Source organism: Hakea prostrata, chromosome 5 (genome assembly GCF_041222555.1).
Source record: "Hakea prostrata isolate BN-2017 chromosome 5, UWA_Hpros_2, whole genome shotgun sequence".
NCBI lineage: Eukaryota > Viridiplantae > Streptophyta > Magnoliopsida > Proteales > Proteaceae > Hakea > Hakea prostrata.
The window spans coordinates 13,625,691-13,645,438 of record NC_142604.1 but is presented as its reverse complement, the minus strand read 5'-3'; the positions used below and the strand labels follow the sequence as shown (position 1 = coordinate 13,645,438).

The window sequence follows — 19,748 nt, the reverse complement described above, 5'->3', positions numbered from 1 at the left end:
TGGATTCTTCGACAAGAAAATGCCAATCTAAGGGTTTAGGAGCATCTTCTCCAGGAGGACATCATGGATTCTAAGTATAAAGGTTTTAGATGAAAGATAGAACAAGCTCAGGTGAGAAAACAACAGTTACTCTCCTGTAATCTCTCAGTATTGAATGCTCTTTAAGTTCTAAACTCCTTATTACAAGGTGTTGTGTTATTCGAAATTTGACTAAATTGTCTGAGGTGGCTTCCCGTCCACAGAGGGGGCCCACTCTTACTGTTCATTTTATGTGTAGAAGTTTAAGATCAGCTTAGGTTGCCTTTGAACTAACTCAGGTCCAGTGCAAATTTAGGAGCAACAAGTCATAAGGTGCAGTTTGTCCTTCCTGGTATCTTTCAAGAAATCCATCAGTAGCTTTACAAGAATCCATCTCATGGATCTTCCAAAGTTTCTGCATGCACCAATTTCATTTTGTAAAGTAGAAAACCTGTCTCTCCCTTCCTCTCTCTGCCACTAGTTGGAACCTCGGTTATTGTCGATCATAAGATTCCTCAAGAGAGGTCGTGAGTGTGTGGGGGATGAGGCACGTATCGATGGTGATACAACTTTGAAAATATAAATTAGAGTAGTGAGTGTTATAGTTATTTTATCCCATTTGGGGTAATATGGTCATATTAAGAATTTTGAGAGAATTTAAACAATCTTAGGCTTGTTTTTGGTATCAATTATTATCCTCAATTATGAGAATTTTTTATTATTTTAAATTGTTTGGTATCTATTATCACTTTCTTTTTATTTAAAATAATAGAAAAGCCTCTAAAATCCAAAAAGTCATTTTTGTCTATTATAGATTATGGTGAGAAACTTCATTATCTTCATTTATGCAAAAAATTGACATAATTTTTTTAATTAAGATGATGGTAAAATAGTCAATACACATTCTTTTATAAAAAATCATTTTTTTTCTTTCTCTTTTTTCACTATCATTTTCTAACAATTTTTTATTTGACATACCAAATTTTTTTTTCATTCCATAATTTATTTTTGACAAAAGTCACCAAACCATTTTTCATTCTTGACCAATAATGAATTCTTGTACATATTTCTTTTAAATATGCATAATAGAGAATGAGAATTGATACAAAAAAGAGCCTTGATGTAAACGTTTATAAGGTTTTGTTCGTGAGAAAAGAAAGATATATCATATTGTTGATAGAAAGGGAGTTCATGCAAAAAATTCATATTCTTTTATGTGTTTTAAGAAGATGAAATTTGAAATAATTAGGTAGCAATAAACGTTATATGATAAAACTAGAAAAAATTGTCTATTCCACTAAAGTGTAAAAACATGTATATGGGGGCATGGCCTCAAGGTTTTTTTCTTCTTTTTGGTAAGAAGTTAATGACTTCAATAAAAAACTAAGAAAATCCAAACACACAAAAGAAAGGAAAAATACAAAATATAGATGCATGAAAACACAAGGTTTTGTCCAAACCAAGGAGTAGAAATTGACCAAACTGTCATACATGCAATAGACATGGTCATCTAGACTAAGGAATGGGTGAAGCCCAATAAACCTTTAGAATGAGAGTTGTAACAATCATAGCAACAGTTAATCATAGTGGATGCGATATACGTATCATCTATTACCAATGCCCAAAGAGGGGTAGAAACGCCACAAAAGCGGAGACAGAACATGCCACAAGGGCAGAAAGTTTGGTTGTCGTGGTGGTAGCACCGGTATTGCAAAGAAGGTTTTGAACTGCCATCCGTCGCTGCCGTAGATGTGGAGACCAACAGCAATAGGGGACTACCTGCAGAGCTCGCCCCAACAAAATTTGCACTTCCAGATTTGGAGTTTTTCCGTGGAGATGCACCAAGGCTCACCAACCTGATTTTTTTTTTCTTAATCGAAAACTTCTAAAAACATAGAGAAGGATGGATAAGAGAGAAATGGGAGACGGAGAGATGGAGAAAAGAGAGAAACAAAGAGACAAGGGTGGAGGAATGGAAAAGACCGGAGAAAAACGACAAAGGGAAACAAGAAGAGAGGCGGTGAGAGAGACGGAAAAGATGCAAAGGAGAAATAGATCGTGATGGAGAAAGAAATCTGGGAGAAGACAGGAAAGAAGAGGAAAAAAATCAGAACAGATGATGAGATGAGGGAGATGAAGAATATGGAGAACCTGGAGACAAGAGGAGAGGAGGAAGAAGAGGAGAGGAAAAAGAAGCAGAGGCGGAGAGACTGCTGAGAGTTTCGGGAGACTTCGTGGTTTAGGGTTTTTCTTCCGCTCCAGAATGAGGAGTTGCATGGCCTCAAGGTGGCAACAAAGGTGGTGTTGGTGGCAACTTTGATGAGTAACTCGTGAATAGCAAGTCTAGCTATGGCTTTGGGTTTTCAGCATCAGCAGTTGAATTGGAGGCTATCAAACATGGCCATCAACTGGCTATTTCTCTCAATATTTCGAGAGTGAATGTTGCCTCAGATTGTCTAGCAGCAGTGCTTACACTTACCAATCTTTCTCACTAATTAGATTGGGTGACTAATGGTTTACTTTGATTTTTGAAGCTTAAAATGTGTTTTGAGTCTTTAGTATTTGGTTTTGTAAATAGACACTCTTAACATCCATGCGGATTACCTAGTGAGATGGGCTAAGATTTTGAAGTTTATTGAGCTCTGGTGGTTGTCCCCACCCCTCAATGCTGTAGACAGTACTTTTAATGCCTTTTAAGAAAGTTTCTTAAAGACCTTATTATGAACTTATCTTTGACTCCCAAAAAAAAAGAAAAAAACATAGAAGGTTGGCACCATCAACTTTATACATCATATTTTGCATGGAATTAAGCACGAGCAATAAGGTTGAAATTAAAGACTTTATAATGATCTTTTGGAGTAGAGTATCTTTACTTGAACCTAATGAGGGAAAAAACCTAAAATTACTCATGTTGTACAAGGAAGCAAACACTCTCAACCCGCAATATCAATTGCACACAATACGACTAGTTTCATTAGTTCCACTCTCAATAAAATAGAGAAACTAGGGAGAAAACAAACTCTACTAACACCGCATCCTACAATCATATTTATAAAGCCTTAGAACCAAAGTCTAGGCCCACCAAAGGCATCCCCACTCTAGTTTCCTTAGCATCGAATTGGTCCATTGAGTGTTAACCTCTGAGGATGACAACCTTGCCGATAATCTAGCCAAATAATTAACAACCATGTTGGCTTCCCAATAGCAATGAGAAATCTTCCATTGTATTTTGTCCAAGTAGCCTTGTAACCCTCTCCAACATTGTAAAATCCACAAAGGAAGGGTGTGTTTTTTTTTTTTTTTTTGAAGGAGTGCCTCAATGGCCACCGAATATGTTTCAATCCATAACCTATGGATGAACAATTGCCTGGACCACTCTAGTCCAAGGATAGATTGCCTCCATCTCTGCTTCGAAATTTGTACAGCACACCCAAGAACAATTGATATATTTTGATGGTCTTGGTTCTATCATTGTGAAACACACATTAGCCTTTGCATTTCCTAGGTTTCCAAGTGAACTACCATCTGTATTAAGTTTCGTCTAGTCCTGACTTAGGACAGTCCAAAATTTTCAGAAGGGGGTGTAAAAGCTATAATTTTCATATTTAATCCAAGGACATTTGTAGTGTGAATTATGTTCAAACATAAAGGTTCTAAAGTATGCGCTCTTACTAACCTCATCATGTGAACACAAAATCCATGGGCTCTAAAAGGAAATGCTTCTCTTAAGCTATAGTTGATTTTATTATTGGTGAAGATCAATTTTTCTCTAAAACAATAAACATGCTTAGATCATAGAATTATCAGTTAAATATGTTATTTCCTTTTATGCATTAAACAATCCATTGTCGTCCAGTGGTTAGGATATCTGGCTTTCACCCAGGAGACCCGGGTTCAATTCCCGGCAATGGAATATTTCTTTTTCAATATAGTGTTTTTTTTTATGCCTACACACATTAAGATGACCTTGTCACTTTGCTGGAATTCACTTAGAACCCTACATATCTAATTTGGCATTACCAATTTTAAGAAGTTCATTTTCTTAAAAAATAACTAGGATCTCTATTGGAACTCTAAAATATGATATTACTCTGAAATGGTTACTTATTTTTTAAAATGAGGATAGTATTGTGTTTTGACTTCTTAATTTTAGAAGGACAAAATAGACATTAAATATACAACGGTAATGGTCTCCTAACACTGTTAAAAACTGAAAGGGACAATAGTAATTTCATAAAAAGCAGGGTCCTTTTAGTAATTAAGTTATAATATCGGGGTCAACAGTAATTATCCCTTTTATAAATATTCCAAGCATGCATGTTTATATTATGTTAGTATACTGTAGATATTGTTTATGCATGATTATTTATTTTAAGGTGATTCATGAATGATTAATTGTTCTTTACTTTATTACATGGGTTGATTTGATGATTAGTGTGACTTTGACATAAGGAATACCTAAGTTGGTAGGTATTCCTAGTTTTATATATCAAGGGTTGTTGTATAGGCTATTGTCCTTAGTACCATTATTGCATTCATTAGCTATTCTGTATGCATATTTAGGAAGTCTAGAACCATGATTTTGTTACCCATTATATGCTACTATTTTTTGGCAACGGATTTGAAGCCGAGTGACCCTAAGGATAGTGTTTGGATCCCGTAGGCATCCAAAAGTGGAAACCAGTTTGTGAAGAGACACATGCTCACTGTTATCATGCAATAATAATGTTGCATATGTTGAGGGTTGGGTTCATAGGCGTCCAAAACGACAACTTGGGTGTCGTGAGGAGACATGAGAGGCATCTACCCTAGTATATATGGATGACCATTTGGTTATAGAATGTTAATCCAATAGAGGTGGCCAATCCATGAGGAATAACATTCCTAGGTGGAGACTGACACTTGACTAAAGGGGCACTAGGAATGAGGAAGGGTATATGAAACACATGTGGTGTGTTATTATGTGACCTTGCATTGGATTTAGGATTTCTTGGCATGCACCAATACCAAGTTGATGATGTGGACCATACATCTATAAACGAGATCCCAACAAAGGTAACCCGTCTTTGAGGGATTATAGTGAAGAGACCTTCACAGAGGAAAACTGTTGTTTATTTTAATGGATGTCTGCCTAGGTAGAGACTATCATGGTTAGTTTATTAGCTGTATATTTAGCATGTTACTACATACTTTATATTATTGCATTTATGTTATCGTGGTATAGATGTGGATTATTGTTTTACTGAGTTCTGTAGAACTCATCCTTGTGGATTTCATTGTTTTCTTAGATGATTATGCAGGTGCAAAAAAATCATGTATCCATAGAAGAGCTTCACTTACTGAAGATGTCAATTGGCGCTAGTTACAATGAGCATGTCTAGAGTGCTCTTAAGGCAACCATTAACAAAGACAGAGTCATAATTATTCGTCGTCAGGATATGGAGACTAAAAATGGAATCATGACAGCTTTTATAGAACAATTTGAGGAAAATACTCATAAAATGCTTAACGACAACTGCAAACCTTAGTTGAACTATTTTCTTTCCTTCCTATCACATACTCTATTTTAGATATTCCTTTGGTATTTATTTTGGGATTTTGGACATTATTATTCTAAATACTTAATGAACTGATTATTTATTGCTCTTGATTATGGTGTGGTGTGCTTTATTTATTGTTGATACTGTAACATGATCTTGTGATTGTAATTGCGAATCACATCCGTTGGTTGTCGAGAAAGATCCAATATCGTCGGTTGGGGTGTGACAAAAGATGTTAGAGCACTCAACTAAGCTGCCAACAAAACATAACGGCAAAAAAGAAGTATCTAGTAAACGGTGAAGATGAAGATAGATGAATAGATTTTAGGTATAATAGATTATACTAGTATCTCTGACTTCAAAACCCTCTAGGAAGATGAAATTGAAGCAATAAATCATGGTTAAGGAAGAACAGGCCAAACCCACAATTCCGGTGATGCCAAGAAGAAGCTCCACCATAAGAGATGTATCCATTGTTGTAGTTGTGCATTGGTTACGATTATGATTGTAGTTATAGTCCTTATAGTCCTCATCGCATTGTCTTCAAAGTTAAAGATCCAACCATGACTTTCAACTCAGTCACTTAAATAATGTTATTCTCCTTGTTCTTTGGGAGTTCGCATGTATTTTCTTTATTTTGGAAATAGGGATCTCTTAATGTAAGTTCAAAAAGATTAAGATGGGTTTGATAAAATAAGAAACTTATATTTACAGTTAACTCCCTCGTTTTCATTCACAACGGTTAGATCAGTTTTGCACAAATGGCATGATCCTGATGACTATGTGGTAAAAGGGTATTTCTGTCCTAAAACTAACTATTTGTCCTCGATTGATTTTTTTTTTAAACCACGAGGTAGATGTGAGTTTTCATTTTTTTTTTTTTTGGGGGGGGGGGAGATGACATGAGTCAAACTTAGGGGTTCTTCTTACTAGAGTCAACGGATTTTGTTGGATTCAGATGATAGCCTAGTTATTTTCTTAAGTGGATTTTTCTTAATTGGTATAAATATAAATTGAATATTAGTTTTCAATTATTTGTTAACATCATTACTATTTTATTTGTGAGGGCTAGGTTTGAAATTTAAGAATTTAGCCACTTTGGTAGTTACTTTAGTAGAAAATCTAAAAAAATAGTCACATATTTCAAGTAAAAAAGTTACAAAAAATAAAAAAAATTAAATCTAAGTAACTTAATCGGATAATTTTATTGAACGGATAATAACTTGTAGGAAATGGGTATTACCATATCTGCATCCTATTAGTAATTGAACGGATTCGGATACCTCTAAATGAATGCGGATTCCCGTAGATCCAATTAAAGGGTTTATTATTATTAATGACCGGAACGATCGTAGTGGTCAGACCTGGTTAAGAAAACCTATACGGTTTAGTTCACTAAACTAACCAAGTAGCCGGTTCGATCAATCTGGTTAAATGTTCAAGCTAGTAGTTATCTATGGCACTTCAAATACCAGGATGACGGGGCAAACTTCGTGGTAGGGTAAAATACTCTATTTTAAACGGATTCCCGACTCTATCCATAATTTAACCTGATCAAACTCTATCAACTTAACAATATAAACCCACAAGCGAGCAAAGGAAGGTAAGTTTTTGGGTGAGATCAATTACTCTGGATTCTAAAAGAAGTTGAGTTTCTATTTGATTGGTGACTGACTTGCTCGTCGGAGGCGTACCTCGACCAACCAGGTTGAGCATGTTTTTGCAGGAAACAAGCTCGGACAATCGAGCAAGATCTCATATCATTGAAGAGGTTGAGCAGGATTTCGGATAATCAATTATTATCAATTATTAGTAGGGAAGACGGTAGCTGAACGGACGTGTGAATATGTTAACTAAGCGGTTCTAAATATCTATCGTTGAATCTATTAATTAAATATGAATTGTCCAATAAAATTTCTATTTTTTTCTCATATTATTCATGGATTCCTATGTTATAAAAATAAAAATAAAAAATAAAAAGAATAAAGAAAGAAAGAAAGAAGAAAATGGAGATAATGGACTTCACTCAAAGTTTTTTCATGGGCGATAATGGAGAGATAATTTAACAAAGATAATTGAGAATCCAAATAAGAGAGTTTTTTTGAAAGAAATTAACAGAACTTCCATTGAAGAAGAAATCCTCTCAAAATCCCCAGTGTTTAACTGTAAACAAGAAAAGAAGAAATTCTCTCAAAATATCCATGACATAATGACCCAAATTGACGCTCAAAAGAATAATGGCAGTTTTAGTTGGCAAGGACTTTACAAGGGCTTTACCCAATTGATCCATTTATCAGAACACCAACAACTCAAATCTTATCCATCCAAGTTTCGTTGCGAACGGTTTCCACATCTTTCATTTTTAATCTATACTCAAACATAAGCCACTTTGTTCTTTTTCCTCTCTCTGTTAATCCAATGTGGTAAACCCATTCGATTTTGGAAACCAATTTCATGGATAACTCCTAGCTTGATGAACATGGTGAAAGTGTTTTTAGGGTTTTTAGTAAAGTCGATAGAGAAGGTACAGAACAAGAACAAAGAGACTGAGGACGAAGAAAGAGACTGTTACCGCCAAAATAATTGACAACCGGTGATTTTAGATTAAACTACTAACCCATAATAATGAGAGAAAAATAGGAATTTTATTGGACGATTCACTTGAAGTCAAGTTTACTCGTATTCAAATTTGCGAATGAAGGGGTAGTAAGATGGTTAGGAACCTCACTTCTCCACTGAGAAGTCATGTTCTTAATCATCCTACTAACCCTCCATTGGCTCCATGTCAAAATTTAGAACGTCGATTGAGATCAATGACCACAGAGCCACATAGGGGCTAGGGGCCATGGCCCTCCATTTTTTAAAGATGACGGGTATAGCTTTTATTCTTAATCATTATCCAATAATTACCATTAACCCTAATTTTAAGGAACAAAAAATTAAAACTTAATTATAAACTAACTCACCATCCATAGATTTCTCCCTATTTATTCTCTTATATTTCTATTTTTATTTATTCTCTTCTCTTCTGGGTCTCACTTTTTTATTCTTTATTTTTTCTCTCTTCTTTCTTCACACCTTTCACAAATGGCTTACATAGTTAAAGGACAATTTAAAAAGCTAGCACGTTGAAATTTTCCTAAATCATTTCCACAATTATCAGGTACTCTCTCTCAATTTTTCTAGTATTTCTAAAAACTTAGAAAACCACGAGAAAGCATGAACCAATTTGATTTTTCTTTTTCAATATAATTACTAAAATAATTATTTTTTTCTAAAACATTGGAATAATTATTTAAGGAATAGATAATCTCTCTATTTTTTTTCTGTTATTCTTTTTAAAAAGCAAAGACCTAATTTAAAATTATTAATTAAATTATTGAACTAATTAAATTAATTATTTTTTCTAACATTGTATATTTGTATAGTTATGTTGAACTAATTATTTGAAATAATTATTTTATTAAAAAATAATTGAAGTAATTGAACTAAAAATGATAAAATAATCTAACAAGAGCCAGACAATATGTACAGTGGCTAAATGCTGGTACCCTGAGGAAGTGATCCCCTAATATTTAATCCTGGCTCCGGCTTGATGATCTTTCTCTCTCCCATGGTAAGCATCTAACAAAGTTCCCAACCATGTCCCCCTAAAAAAAAATTTTGTGTCTCTCTAGTGCCCTGTATTATGTTAACACCGCACTTGAACAGCTAATGACTTGATGAGTTCAGGACATGGCTCTTCTTTCTTCTTTGTTAACTTCTTCCAATCAACTGGTATGGTGCAAGCAGTCTTTCCCAAGCAAAGCTGTTCAAGTTCAGCAGATTCAAGTAAATATCCTAGCAAATAGATTAATAACTAAGATATATAGATATATATAGATACATAGATATATGTGAGAGAGAGAGAGAGAGAGAGAGAGAGAGAGAGAGAGAGAGAGACCTCTTCTACTACTTCCTTGGTATCAGTTGTTAGGCAAGTTCCAGGGGTGAAGCTTCCACAGGCTCCAAAAGGATTACCAAAGCTTGCAAAGTCGACCTGCACTATCACTTTATGGTTAGGACACTTCAAGCTAGCCTGTGGCTTTATGATGTCCACCCCTGACTGAATCATGGCATCTTGTTCTAGCGATGGTTTCATTTGTGGATGGTGATGCTCGGTAATGTAGCTACACACTGTGTCCCTGTTAACTGTCATTACTGTTATCTCCTCTGGGTTTCCTCCAGTTTCCTCAAACAAAACTAGAAGATTATCAGTTGGCTTCAGGAAAGCTCTTGGGATGTGGTACCTAATCGGCAACCATGAATGGTTGTATAAGATTTGTAAAAACCAAGTAGGTAATCTGTATCATACACAGATAGAAACTGAAATATCATTAAAAGTAGCAAGAACTAAATACTCACTCAGACTGGGTAGGCTTTCCAAGAGGGGACACATACGAGACCCAGTAACGACCAATGCATTTACCATTAACCCAGGCCATGCCTTTTGACATGCTTGTCAGGTTGAGAGAAACAGGTTCATCTCCTTCTGGAGAATCAAAGTATGCCTGCCATAGAAGATAAATGTATTTTGAGATCACTGAGAAAATTTTGCACTTTTATGTGTCAAATATCAAATGGGTTTTCTTTTTTGGATCTCTCTACAGCTCTGGAGCAACATGCAGAAAAAACATTTTAGTTTTTGAAGGTACCTTGTACCAAGTTAGAGCAGGTCCCTTGCCCTTTGCTTCATTCCACTCTACCTTGTGTGATCCCCCTTGGGTATAAAGATGGAGCTTTTCTCCTTCTACACCAACCTGTGCCACAAAAATAATGCTTAAGCAGTTGCTATAAACAAATCATTGGCTTATAATAGGCATATATATATTTGATTGTGACTTTGAATAGGAAGATGATGATTACCTTGTGTCTCCATCCATTGTGTGTTAGGTCAATGGTTCCCAAGTTCAAACCTTGGAGGAATACACCACCAACTCCGGCTACTCTACGCTCCAGGAAGACTCCACTATCCTTCATTATTCAAAAAGACTAAAGTTCTTTCATTTATCCTCTTTAAGATGTAGAACTTAATGTCTAACTGTAAACATTAGAGGAAAAAGCAGCAATTGCAGAATGTGTGTATTATTTACCGGGAATCCAACTGTCATGCCCAATAGTGATATGTTGTTAACTCCAGGCTTCAAGGTTACTGGTCTTTTGAAGGTGAAGCTCTTTTCTATGTGACTACCATGTCCAGATCCTGGAAAGTGAAAATCATACCTGCAGTGAGCTTTGAAGAACCAATACAACACTCTTGAAACTGTGAAGGTTGTATAGAAGCATCACTGATAGTCTTTCAAAATATATTTAGATAGTACCTATATATTCCCCATTCACAAATGCATGCATTGCATGGCCAAGATTTGCAACTTCAATGACTGGGACAATGTCAAGCCGCCTTGGTAAGTCTAAATTACGCAATCCAATGCTGTGATACCATTATTAGAGATAAGCAGAAGGTAACATGTAATTTTTCTTTTCTGAATTCTCAAGAAGTATGAACTTTTTTCACCACTAGAAAAAGAAAAGAAACTCATGAGCAATCCTTCCCCCACCCTCCAGTCCCCAACCCTTAGACAAAGATATCTTTTACTTACCTAGTAGTGTACCAGAGATAGTCTGAGGTATCCTTGGTCTGGTTCATGAGTTCTAATGGGGATGTCGATCTTATAGGCGCATCATCAACAGAAAGAACCTCTTCTTGGTACATTTTCCATTGGAAACTTCTGTTTGCTACTTTTGACACAGTGAAATTTCTCTCATTGTGCTGTGCAACTATCTATTTCACAATAGATACAATAGGGTCAGCACAAGTCCTCTTAAACTAGGTTATTTGCATCCATGAAAAGGCAATTCAATGACAACTTCATGAGATTCACATATAATTCTTGAAGTGGCTTTCCAAACTGATGAAGAGAGATTTACCGTTCGAGTGTTATAGACGACAGCCTTGCAATCTGGGAGTATACTAATGGAGTGTGGAGGCAAGTAGTAGTCTCTGTCCCTAAATTTTGCAACCATAGGCACCCTAGTATCGTTGTTGCTCAAGAAAGCTGCACAAGTATTGTCTTGGGGATCAACGTAAACTGTGGCCTGCATTACATAACATCCATGTCTACTTTAACATTTCAATGTATATGATGTATTTAAATTCCTCATGAAGATGCAATAGTGGAAGTAGTTCTCTCTTCTTCTTTCTCCCCTTTCTTTCCCTGGATACTGGGTTTGATTTAATCGCATACCTCTATTCCAAGACCCAATTTTTGAACAGTGGGAGTCCCCCATAACAATTGCTTCTTGCACATTCTTAAAGCACTATGCAAGTCCCTTAGGTGACCCCATTTGGGCTCCTTCTGCAAACCTGAAGACAAAATTGAATGTGTGAAATCAGAGAATTGGAGAGGATCTTGGAGGAGTTCAAACCATTATGATACATGATCCATATATCTCACCATATTCATCAATGGGGGCTTCATCATAGTAACGCGTTGTTACAAACGAAGCAGCTGTTCTACCATAATTGGTCCCTCCATAATACTATGACACAAAAGTAATGGTAGTTCTGTTAAGAGCAAGTCTCTGCATAGATTGTTCTATATGTTGCAGGAACATGAATTATCAAATCCATACCATATAATAGTTTACAAGACTGCCATTCTTAGAGAAGAAACGGGCAACAGAATATGCAAGATCTTCTGCTGACCTCTGAGATGGCGGATCACCAAATACTCTGAACCTTTAATTGCCAAAGATAGACATTTAGACATCTACCTAGTAGAACTTATTTGACAATCTTTGAGGATAACATGAGGCAGTGTGAGTTCCATTTAATGAGTTGGTTGATCAATTAAGAGTAAACTTACTGTGCAGTCCAGTTCTCAGTCCACAGACTAGGTTTGTAGGGTTTATTTGGTCCTGTGAAAGTATCTCCACAATTTCTTCCATTGCATGAATTGATCTGCAAAATACAGGAACACTTTTATTGTTCAGCTTCAAATTTAATTGCTCTCCTATTGGTTCAAATTTTAACTCTATATAGTTATGTAAATGACTCTACAGAATTTTCATTACAAACACAAAACTGGTAGCTCCCACAAACCTACCACTGGATCTGGGGCATCCTTTTGCTTGCACATCACCCATGGGACTCCTGTTTGGAGACTTACAGCCATTTTTGCTGCCCACTGAATGTATTGAACACCTGATTCTTTGAATGCAGGCTGGATGGTATTATATTCATTCTCAATCTGCAGCAATCACAGATTCATATTACAATTGATGGAATGATCATCAAAATTATAGGAAGACAGAGTTTTGTATGGCCCAAACCTGTGATAGAATGATAGGACCTCCTTGAGTGGCAAATAAGTTGGCATGCTTCAATTTTTTCACAATCATCTCTGTGAATTTTTGCATATGATACTGCAAGGCCAAAATTTGTGTTGGATTAGATGTGACACAGTTGTTTTTCCATGTATGGTGCAAGAAAGCAGAATGTAAATCACCTTGAATTGTGGGTTATTGGTTCGGAAGGTAATGTTGTTCACCTCTCTCAACCAATATGGAAACCCTCTGCATAATCAATCACTGCAATTTAGTTTGCTTACAAGGCAGAACTCATGAAGATGCAAATTGAAAAACAGAGATTTCAAACAGCACCCGAAGTTCCATTCACCCTGGATGAAGGGTCCAATCCTGATGATTGCATACATATCATTTGTATGGATCATCTTGATGAATTTCACTAAATCATAGTTCCCTTCAAAATTGTACTGCAATTGGAGGAAAAATATTTAGGAAACAGAGAAGTTGGAACTGGCAACTCAAAACAATACCTCAAATATGTAAAGTGAGATCAACTAAGTCTATGATCACCTGGCCTCGTTTAGGTTCATGAACATTCCAAAAGACATAAGTGTCTATTGCATTCAATCCTCCATGCTTAGATTTGTTAATGATTTGAGGCCACATCTAAGCCAAAAAAACAGAGCCTTTTTAGGCATGATTGTCTGTGTAGAAGAAGAAGAAAAAAAAAAGAGCTTAAATAATGCATTTCACCTCTGGAGGAAGACGAGGGTAGTGGATTGAACCAGAAAAGATAAGCTCTCTTTTTCCATTAATGATCAGAGATCTTCCATCGTAAGTCACTCCATTGACCTTGTCCTGCGAGAAGGCTGAGACAACCAACAAGGTGAGTATCACAAGGATAAGCGCCTTGCTTTGCATCAACATTGTGGAAATTTGTCAAAAACCCAGCAATTGAATTCGATGTTGGATCCCAAGAAACAGAGAATTGAGAAATTAAAGCATCTGATTGAATTGGACGAGGATGGGTGTTGTCTCCTTCTGGTTCACATTCTCTGCAATTCTCATTCCTTACAATTCTTTGTAATTCCTATTTAGGATTGCGACAGATGGGAGTTAATTATTCAATCGTCACAATTAAAACCCAACTAAAAATTGAATCTAATAAATTCATAAAATTTCTCCCAATTTCATCTCTCGTCTTTTCTTGAGACATAATTTAAGAAATTTATTAGATTCAATTCTTAGTTTGATTTTAATTGTGACGGTTGAATAATTAACTGCCACATGTCATAATTTTAGATAATAGGTGAAAATTGTACAAGATGTGAACCGTTCCGGTTCTATGTTACAATGATTATCCTATCTCTCTTGTTAGTTCGTTATGGGTTGGGATGATCAAACTTGTTTGCCGTGCTTAACGTGTTAGTGCTTGTGGTGTCAACCGTTGGATGTACGCCATATGGATAAATCACTCAAAACGCCATAAGTGCAAGAAAATTGGTTTTACTTTGATAAACTAAACTATATTTTGAATGATTAGGATTAAGTAGAATCCATATGGCCACAAATACCACCACGTCAGAGACACCGCTGAAGGGATGGCTTGGTCCAGTCATAACAGTGTTTTGTCGGTTTCGCTTGTTGCTTACAAAACTGGAAATAAGTGACGTGTCAACAATGTTAACTTGCCACGTTGGATGTAGCCTCAACAGCTTTCAAGAAATTGAGAAAAACGTGGAGAAAAACAGCAAATTCCCTCTCTCTTCAGACCAAAAGAAAGATTCTGTCTCGCTGCAGCACCAACATCGGCCCATGGGCCCATTGTGTTTGTTAAAAAGGTGGCGTGAAATTTTGAATTCCGATCATCACCTAGTCTGGAGCACCGACGGCTTTACCACCACAAATCCGGCTTTACCGCCACAAATCCTGTGAGACCCACAGGTAAAAAATAATAAAATAAAAAATCCCATCACCCAACCCCTGGGTCCCTGTATTTGAGTCCGAATCATCTCCCCCGTCGGGAGTGCTCCCCCATGGTTTCCTGACCACAAAAATTAGTGGGGCCCATGGTGAAAAACACTTTTTGAAAAAAAATTTAAAAAAAAACTTTTTCTTTTTCACCCGTGGGCCCCACTGGTTTTAGGGGGAGATGATCCGGATTCTCTGTATTTATGGTGGCAAAAATTATTTGAATAACCAATGGGGGGTGTTGCGAGAATCGAACTCACGACCTCTTGCACCCAAAGCAAGAATCATACCACTAGACCAAACACCCTTCACAATGTACTAAATTATTAGACAAACTACACTTACCAGTACCCAATAGTTGCCTAGGATTTTATTTGATGACCCACCAAGTTTTTTTACTTCGAGAAATATTGAAAAAGGTTTTTAATGCTTCTAGAAAAAGAAAAAAAAAAAAAAACTATAAGTATTTCATCTCAAAACAAAATCAATCTAAGCAAATGTTTTATTGTAATAATTGAAGATAGAGATGAACAAAGACCACTTTCTAAAAAACTGTGATTAAGGTTACACCGAAAACAGAGAAGATAAAGATGATCTATCATGGGATTTAATTATTCATAGGCAATTTTGATATATTATACCCCCAAACCAAGGCCTAGACCTAAAATGGAATTTGAAACAGATTGGTAACCAGCCAAACTAACTCAAATCCATACTAGTTGAACCTAAGTTGAACCATGCTAAGGGTTCGTGTCAGGATTGGGTGTTGAAAACCCAGGAAAAAGATCCTCGATTGTGCGCAGTGCACCTATATACCAAATTGAAAATTGAGATTAAAATATTGATTTGTTTGATTTTAATCTCAACTTTCTATTTAGTATATAGATGTACTATTGTGTACTACAAAGAGATGTGCACAACATTGGAGGTTTTTCCTCCCTCAACAAGTCCTGTTGGTATTCTTTCTGAAGTAGTTGATGATGAAGGATTTTGCTTGGATTTAGCATCATAAATGTGCTAAACTATCAAGCGATATATCATAGGCCGTTGGATTGAGATTGAAATGATGGTCAAGATTTTCACTTATAAGCATTATTTGTTTGTTGGAATAAGCGAGACACTGAGAAGAAAACTTGTTTGGTTTATGAGATGAAAAAGTTAGTAGACAAACTTTCTTAAATCAAGGAAATTTGTTTGGTTATGTGACATGTTAATTTTCTCACCCTATGCCTTTTTAAAATTCACAAAATAAGTAAAATTTTTGTAAAAAAATATGAAAAATAATAAAGTGGGATTTTTTTTCTTCTCTTTCATTCCATTACATATGTTCTTTGAACAATCCATTGATGAGGATTGTGTATGTATAAACAGTCTGATCACAACCTTCACATTCCATCCTACTAAAGAGCATCAAAGCTTCATCACCAGGGGGGCAAAAGGGGGGGAGCCCCCGCCCCCCCCCCCCCCTCCCCCCAACCCCCCCCCCCCCCCCCCCCCCCCCCCCCAAAAGGGGGACCCCCCCCCCCCCCCCGCCCCCCCCCCCCCCCCCCCCCCCCCCCCCCCCCCCCCCGCCCCCCCCCCCATCCTTCATTCTCTGGAAGAGCTTCATAGCTTCCTCTACATTTCCATATTTTGCAAATGAATCAATCAAAGTGGTATAAATCGCCACATTAGCTTTGCAATCCTTCCTAACCATATTCTGATAAACAGTGTAACCTTCGGCAGTCTTACCCTCTTTACAAAGCCCTCCAATCACTAGACTATAAGCATGAGGGGGAACCTCTAGCCCCTTCTCTTCCATTTCATGATAAAGACCCAGACAATAATCAAAACCCCCTTCTGCATCAAAGTCAGATAAGTAATCTTATCAGGGTCTATATTTCTAGCTTCCATGTCCCTAAATTTCTCCATTGCTTTCTGGGTTTTCCCTGTCTTGCAATACCCCTTAATCATTATATTATAAGTTACAACATCAAGGGGTTTTGCCACCTTCCATAACCTCAAAAACTCTCTCTGCAGATTCAATAAACATTGAATTCACCAACCCATCAAACAGAAAATTATAAGTGAACAAGCTAGGCTCAATCCCATTCTCCTTCATTCGACGCCAAACCCATAACAACTCCTCCACCATCCCTAAAACCCCAAGGTTCTTAATCAAAGAATTAGCTGCAGATACAGTCATAATGTAGTATTTGTCTCTCATTTCCGCAACTAAACCTCGAATCCTCACCAAATCAGGCACCGCTGACAAAGCATCAATCAGAGAAACGTAAGATTCGAGTTTGTGACGGTAGCTTCTCTGTTTACCAGCCCAACTAAAGAATCGAAAAGCAAGGCCCGGTTTTTCTCTAATCTCGGTTGATCTTAGCAAGTAGGCAACGAAGTTGGGGGATAATCTGAGCAAAAACTTTTGACAGTATTCGTTTAAGTTTGATTCCATGGTAGGAGAATCGTCTAAGAGACTAAGAATCCGATAAACCCAAGGCGAGGGTTCCAAATTGTTTGGGCTTACCACAAGATTGGAGACATCAACCAAAGGTTCTATCCATTCGGGAAGAGGGAGAGAAGTATTAGAAATGAACCTTGAATTGGAGTGCAACGATGACCTCCCAGCAGAAACCGATGCTGCCAGCAGTGCAAAAACCTGAGAACTGCCATTGTTGTATGGATGAAGTGTTTGAGTTCTACGAAGAAAAACCAACTGTTGGAGGCTCACCTTCCCTGCTAATCGAGACATTGAGAAGAGAAATCCAAGTAACGCCTTTTCTCGTCGGATAGTCCCCTCAGGCGTAGGTTATGTTAGGGTTAGGGTTTAGGTGCGGGGGGCGTGGGGGGTAAAGCATTACACCCTGAGTATCTAGTTTGGAATACCCAGACCGCTGCCTCCAGCTAGTATTTATAGAATAAATACTGAATTCTATTGGTAATTGGACTCTCCTACAAGGCCCATTACACCGTTAGATCGTAACTAATCTGATGGCTCATATTAGAACATAAGTTGAGTGTGACCCAAATACCTCAACAATAAGTTGGGTATAACTTGAGTACCTCAACCTATTTGGGTATGACTCAAATACCTCAACAATCTCCTCCTATGTTCTACATATGGCTCTAGCAGTAGTCCCAGAAATGTAATGTTCAAAATCAATACAGAATCATTCATAACTTTCCAAAAAAAGAATAGTATTCAATAAAATCCAAAAGAACACTTTGAATCAAAACATGAGTTTTAGAACAAATCTAAACCCAATCTAATTAGAAGTTCTTCTTGGATTGAATTACTTATTCTCACAAAGAACAATACAACTGTTCCTTGCATCCTTGAACAATTTACTCTTAAAGTGAATCTTTCTTATCGAGATCCATCCTGACAGCTTTGAGTGATTTTACTTGTCAAGTAAATCTTTCCATCAAGTTAGAGGATTGGATTCGCTCCTCCATTTTCGCCATCCATTGCAAAGTTACCAAAATATGAATTTCATAATATATGAATTCAATCATTTGCATAAGTATCTAACTCAATCAAAAGAGCTTAGTACAATCCACATGATAATTGAAAAATCATTCGCATTCTCATCAAGTTTATATACAAGAACAAGATCTAAATAATTTCTTTTTAAAAGAACCATTCCATGTTTCTATTTAGAATCATGTTTAACATGATTTGCATTCTCATCAAGTTTCTATACAAGAACAAGATCTAAATGGTTTCTTTTAAAAGAACCATTCCATGTTTCTATTTGGAATCATGTTTAAATAATTGCATCTCATCAAGTTTCTATACAAGAACAAGATCTAAATGGTTTCTTTTACAAAGAACCATTCCATGTTTCTATTTGGAATGTTAGAGTTATCGTGTCCAACATAGTTTATTGGTTATATCATCAAATTTGGAATGATAAACCTTTCTATGGAAGACATATCATCAGATGTGGAATGATATAAAGATAACAATAACATCATTGAAACATATCAACAATTTTCATATTCCTTGAATGGAATAATAAGGTAATCAAGCTTCATAAAAGGGTTATATCATCAATGTGGAATGATTTCACAAACTCTATACTACAATTTTGCAAATTATGAAATATGCAAATTGTCATAAATGCTAACTATTGCTAGATGAAATTGAACAATTCAAAATAACATGAAATTGGATTAAGACCTATCTATCTATAAGGTCTTTAATCCCATCTCCCCCACAATTTTGAATGTTGATTTGTATTTCAATCCCTTGTAGGGCATCTGCTATGTTCTTTATTGATCAACTAAAGTGATCACTCTTGTTTTGTTAAATAATTCAGCACAACCTGCATTAGCCTAATTTGTCTCCTCTTACCATTAAAGAGTGAGGTATTAGCTATCATTGTTGTTGCTTGATTATCACAAAACAAACTTCAAGCTAATCATAGGAATATCCAGGATCAGATCTTTTATCCGCTCTCTGCCTTATCTCTCTTGAGGCTAGAGAATATAATTCTGATTCCATAAAAGATAGAACTCAGAACAATACAGTTCATCTATTGGATTTCCTTTTCAATAGCCAATTCACCTAGTGTAAGAATAATCACTAGTAAATTGTGGTTTATATTTCTGAGCAATAAGATGCATCAGAATTATCCTTCCAAAATTTGAGGATGTCCAAATTAAAGAAGAGCATAGTTTGTAGTACCCTTAAGATATCTCATTAATCTTTTGAGGGCATTCCAGTGCTCTGTACTAGGATTACATATGAAGCAACTCAGCATGCCTACTGTATAGGCTATGTCTGGCCTAGTACAACTCATTACATGCATAAGACTACCAATTAGTTTAGAATATTCTAACTGATTCACAACTTTACCAACTTTTGATACAGGCTGTTAT

At 36.4% G+C, this 19,748-nt stretch overlaps 1 protein-coding gene, 2 non-coding genes and 1 pseudogene across 3 annotated transcripts; 1 reads left to right on the top strand and 3 right to left on the bottom strand.

Annotated features, from left to right (window-relative positions):
• Positions 1-3,859: 3,859 nt before the first annotated feature.
• TRNAE-UUC (transfer RNA glutamic acid (anticodon UUC)) lies at positions 3,860-3,931 on the top strand. Its single transcript has one exon. It is a non-coding gene; the product is annotated as a tRNA-Glu (tRNA).
• A 5,318-nt stretch (positions 3,932-9,249) lies between these two features.
• On the bottom strand, positions 9,250-13,832 carry LOC149015299 (beta-galactosidase 11-like). Its single transcript, XM_089156141.1, has 19 exons — positions 13,659-13,832; positions 13,476-13,571; positions 13,260-13,372; positions 13,106-13,172; positions 12,930-13,022; positions 12,704-12,847; positions 12,464-12,558; positions 12,231-12,336; positions 12,053-12,137; positions 11,843-11,961; positions 11,526-11,693; positions 11,198-11,379; positions 10,919-11,028; positions 10,691-10,800; positions 10,464-10,571; positions 10,253-10,357; positions 9,963-10,108; positions 9,502-9,847; positions 9,250-9,366 (listed from the first exon to the last, which is right to left on the bottom strand). Exons 1-19 carry the CDS (start codon positions 13,830-13,832, stop codon positions 9,250-9,252), a joined length of 2,484 nt encoding a protein of 827 aa, XP_089012267.1.
• A 1,279-nt stretch (positions 13,833-15,111) lies between these two features.
• Positions 15,112-15,183, bottom strand: TRNAP-UGG (transfer RNA proline (anticodon UGG)). The gene has a single exon. It is a non-coding gene; the product is annotated as a tRNA-Pro (tRNA).
• A 433-nt stretch (positions 15,184-15,616) lies between these two features.
• On the bottom strand, positions 15,617-17,616 carry LOC149015297 (pentatricopeptide repeat-containing protein At2g36730-like; annotated as a pseudogene).
• Positions 17,617-19,748: the final 2,132 nt, after the last annotated feature.

Excerpts from the sequence above, each read along its gene's own strand:
- LOC149015299 (XM_089156141.1), bottom strand. The coding sequence starts at position 13,832 with ATGTTGATGCAAAGCAAGGCGCTTATCCTTGTGATACTCACCTTGTTG. Across the intron at positions 12,848-12,929 it reads GTCCTATCATTCTATCACAG|ATTGAGAATGAATATAATAC; the intron begins GTTTGGGCCATA and ends TGATTGCTGCAG. Across the intron at positions 9,367-9,501 it reads CCAAGGAAGTAGTAGAAGAG|CTTTGCTTGGGAAAGACTGC; the intron begins GTCTCTCTCTCT and ends GAACTTGAACAG.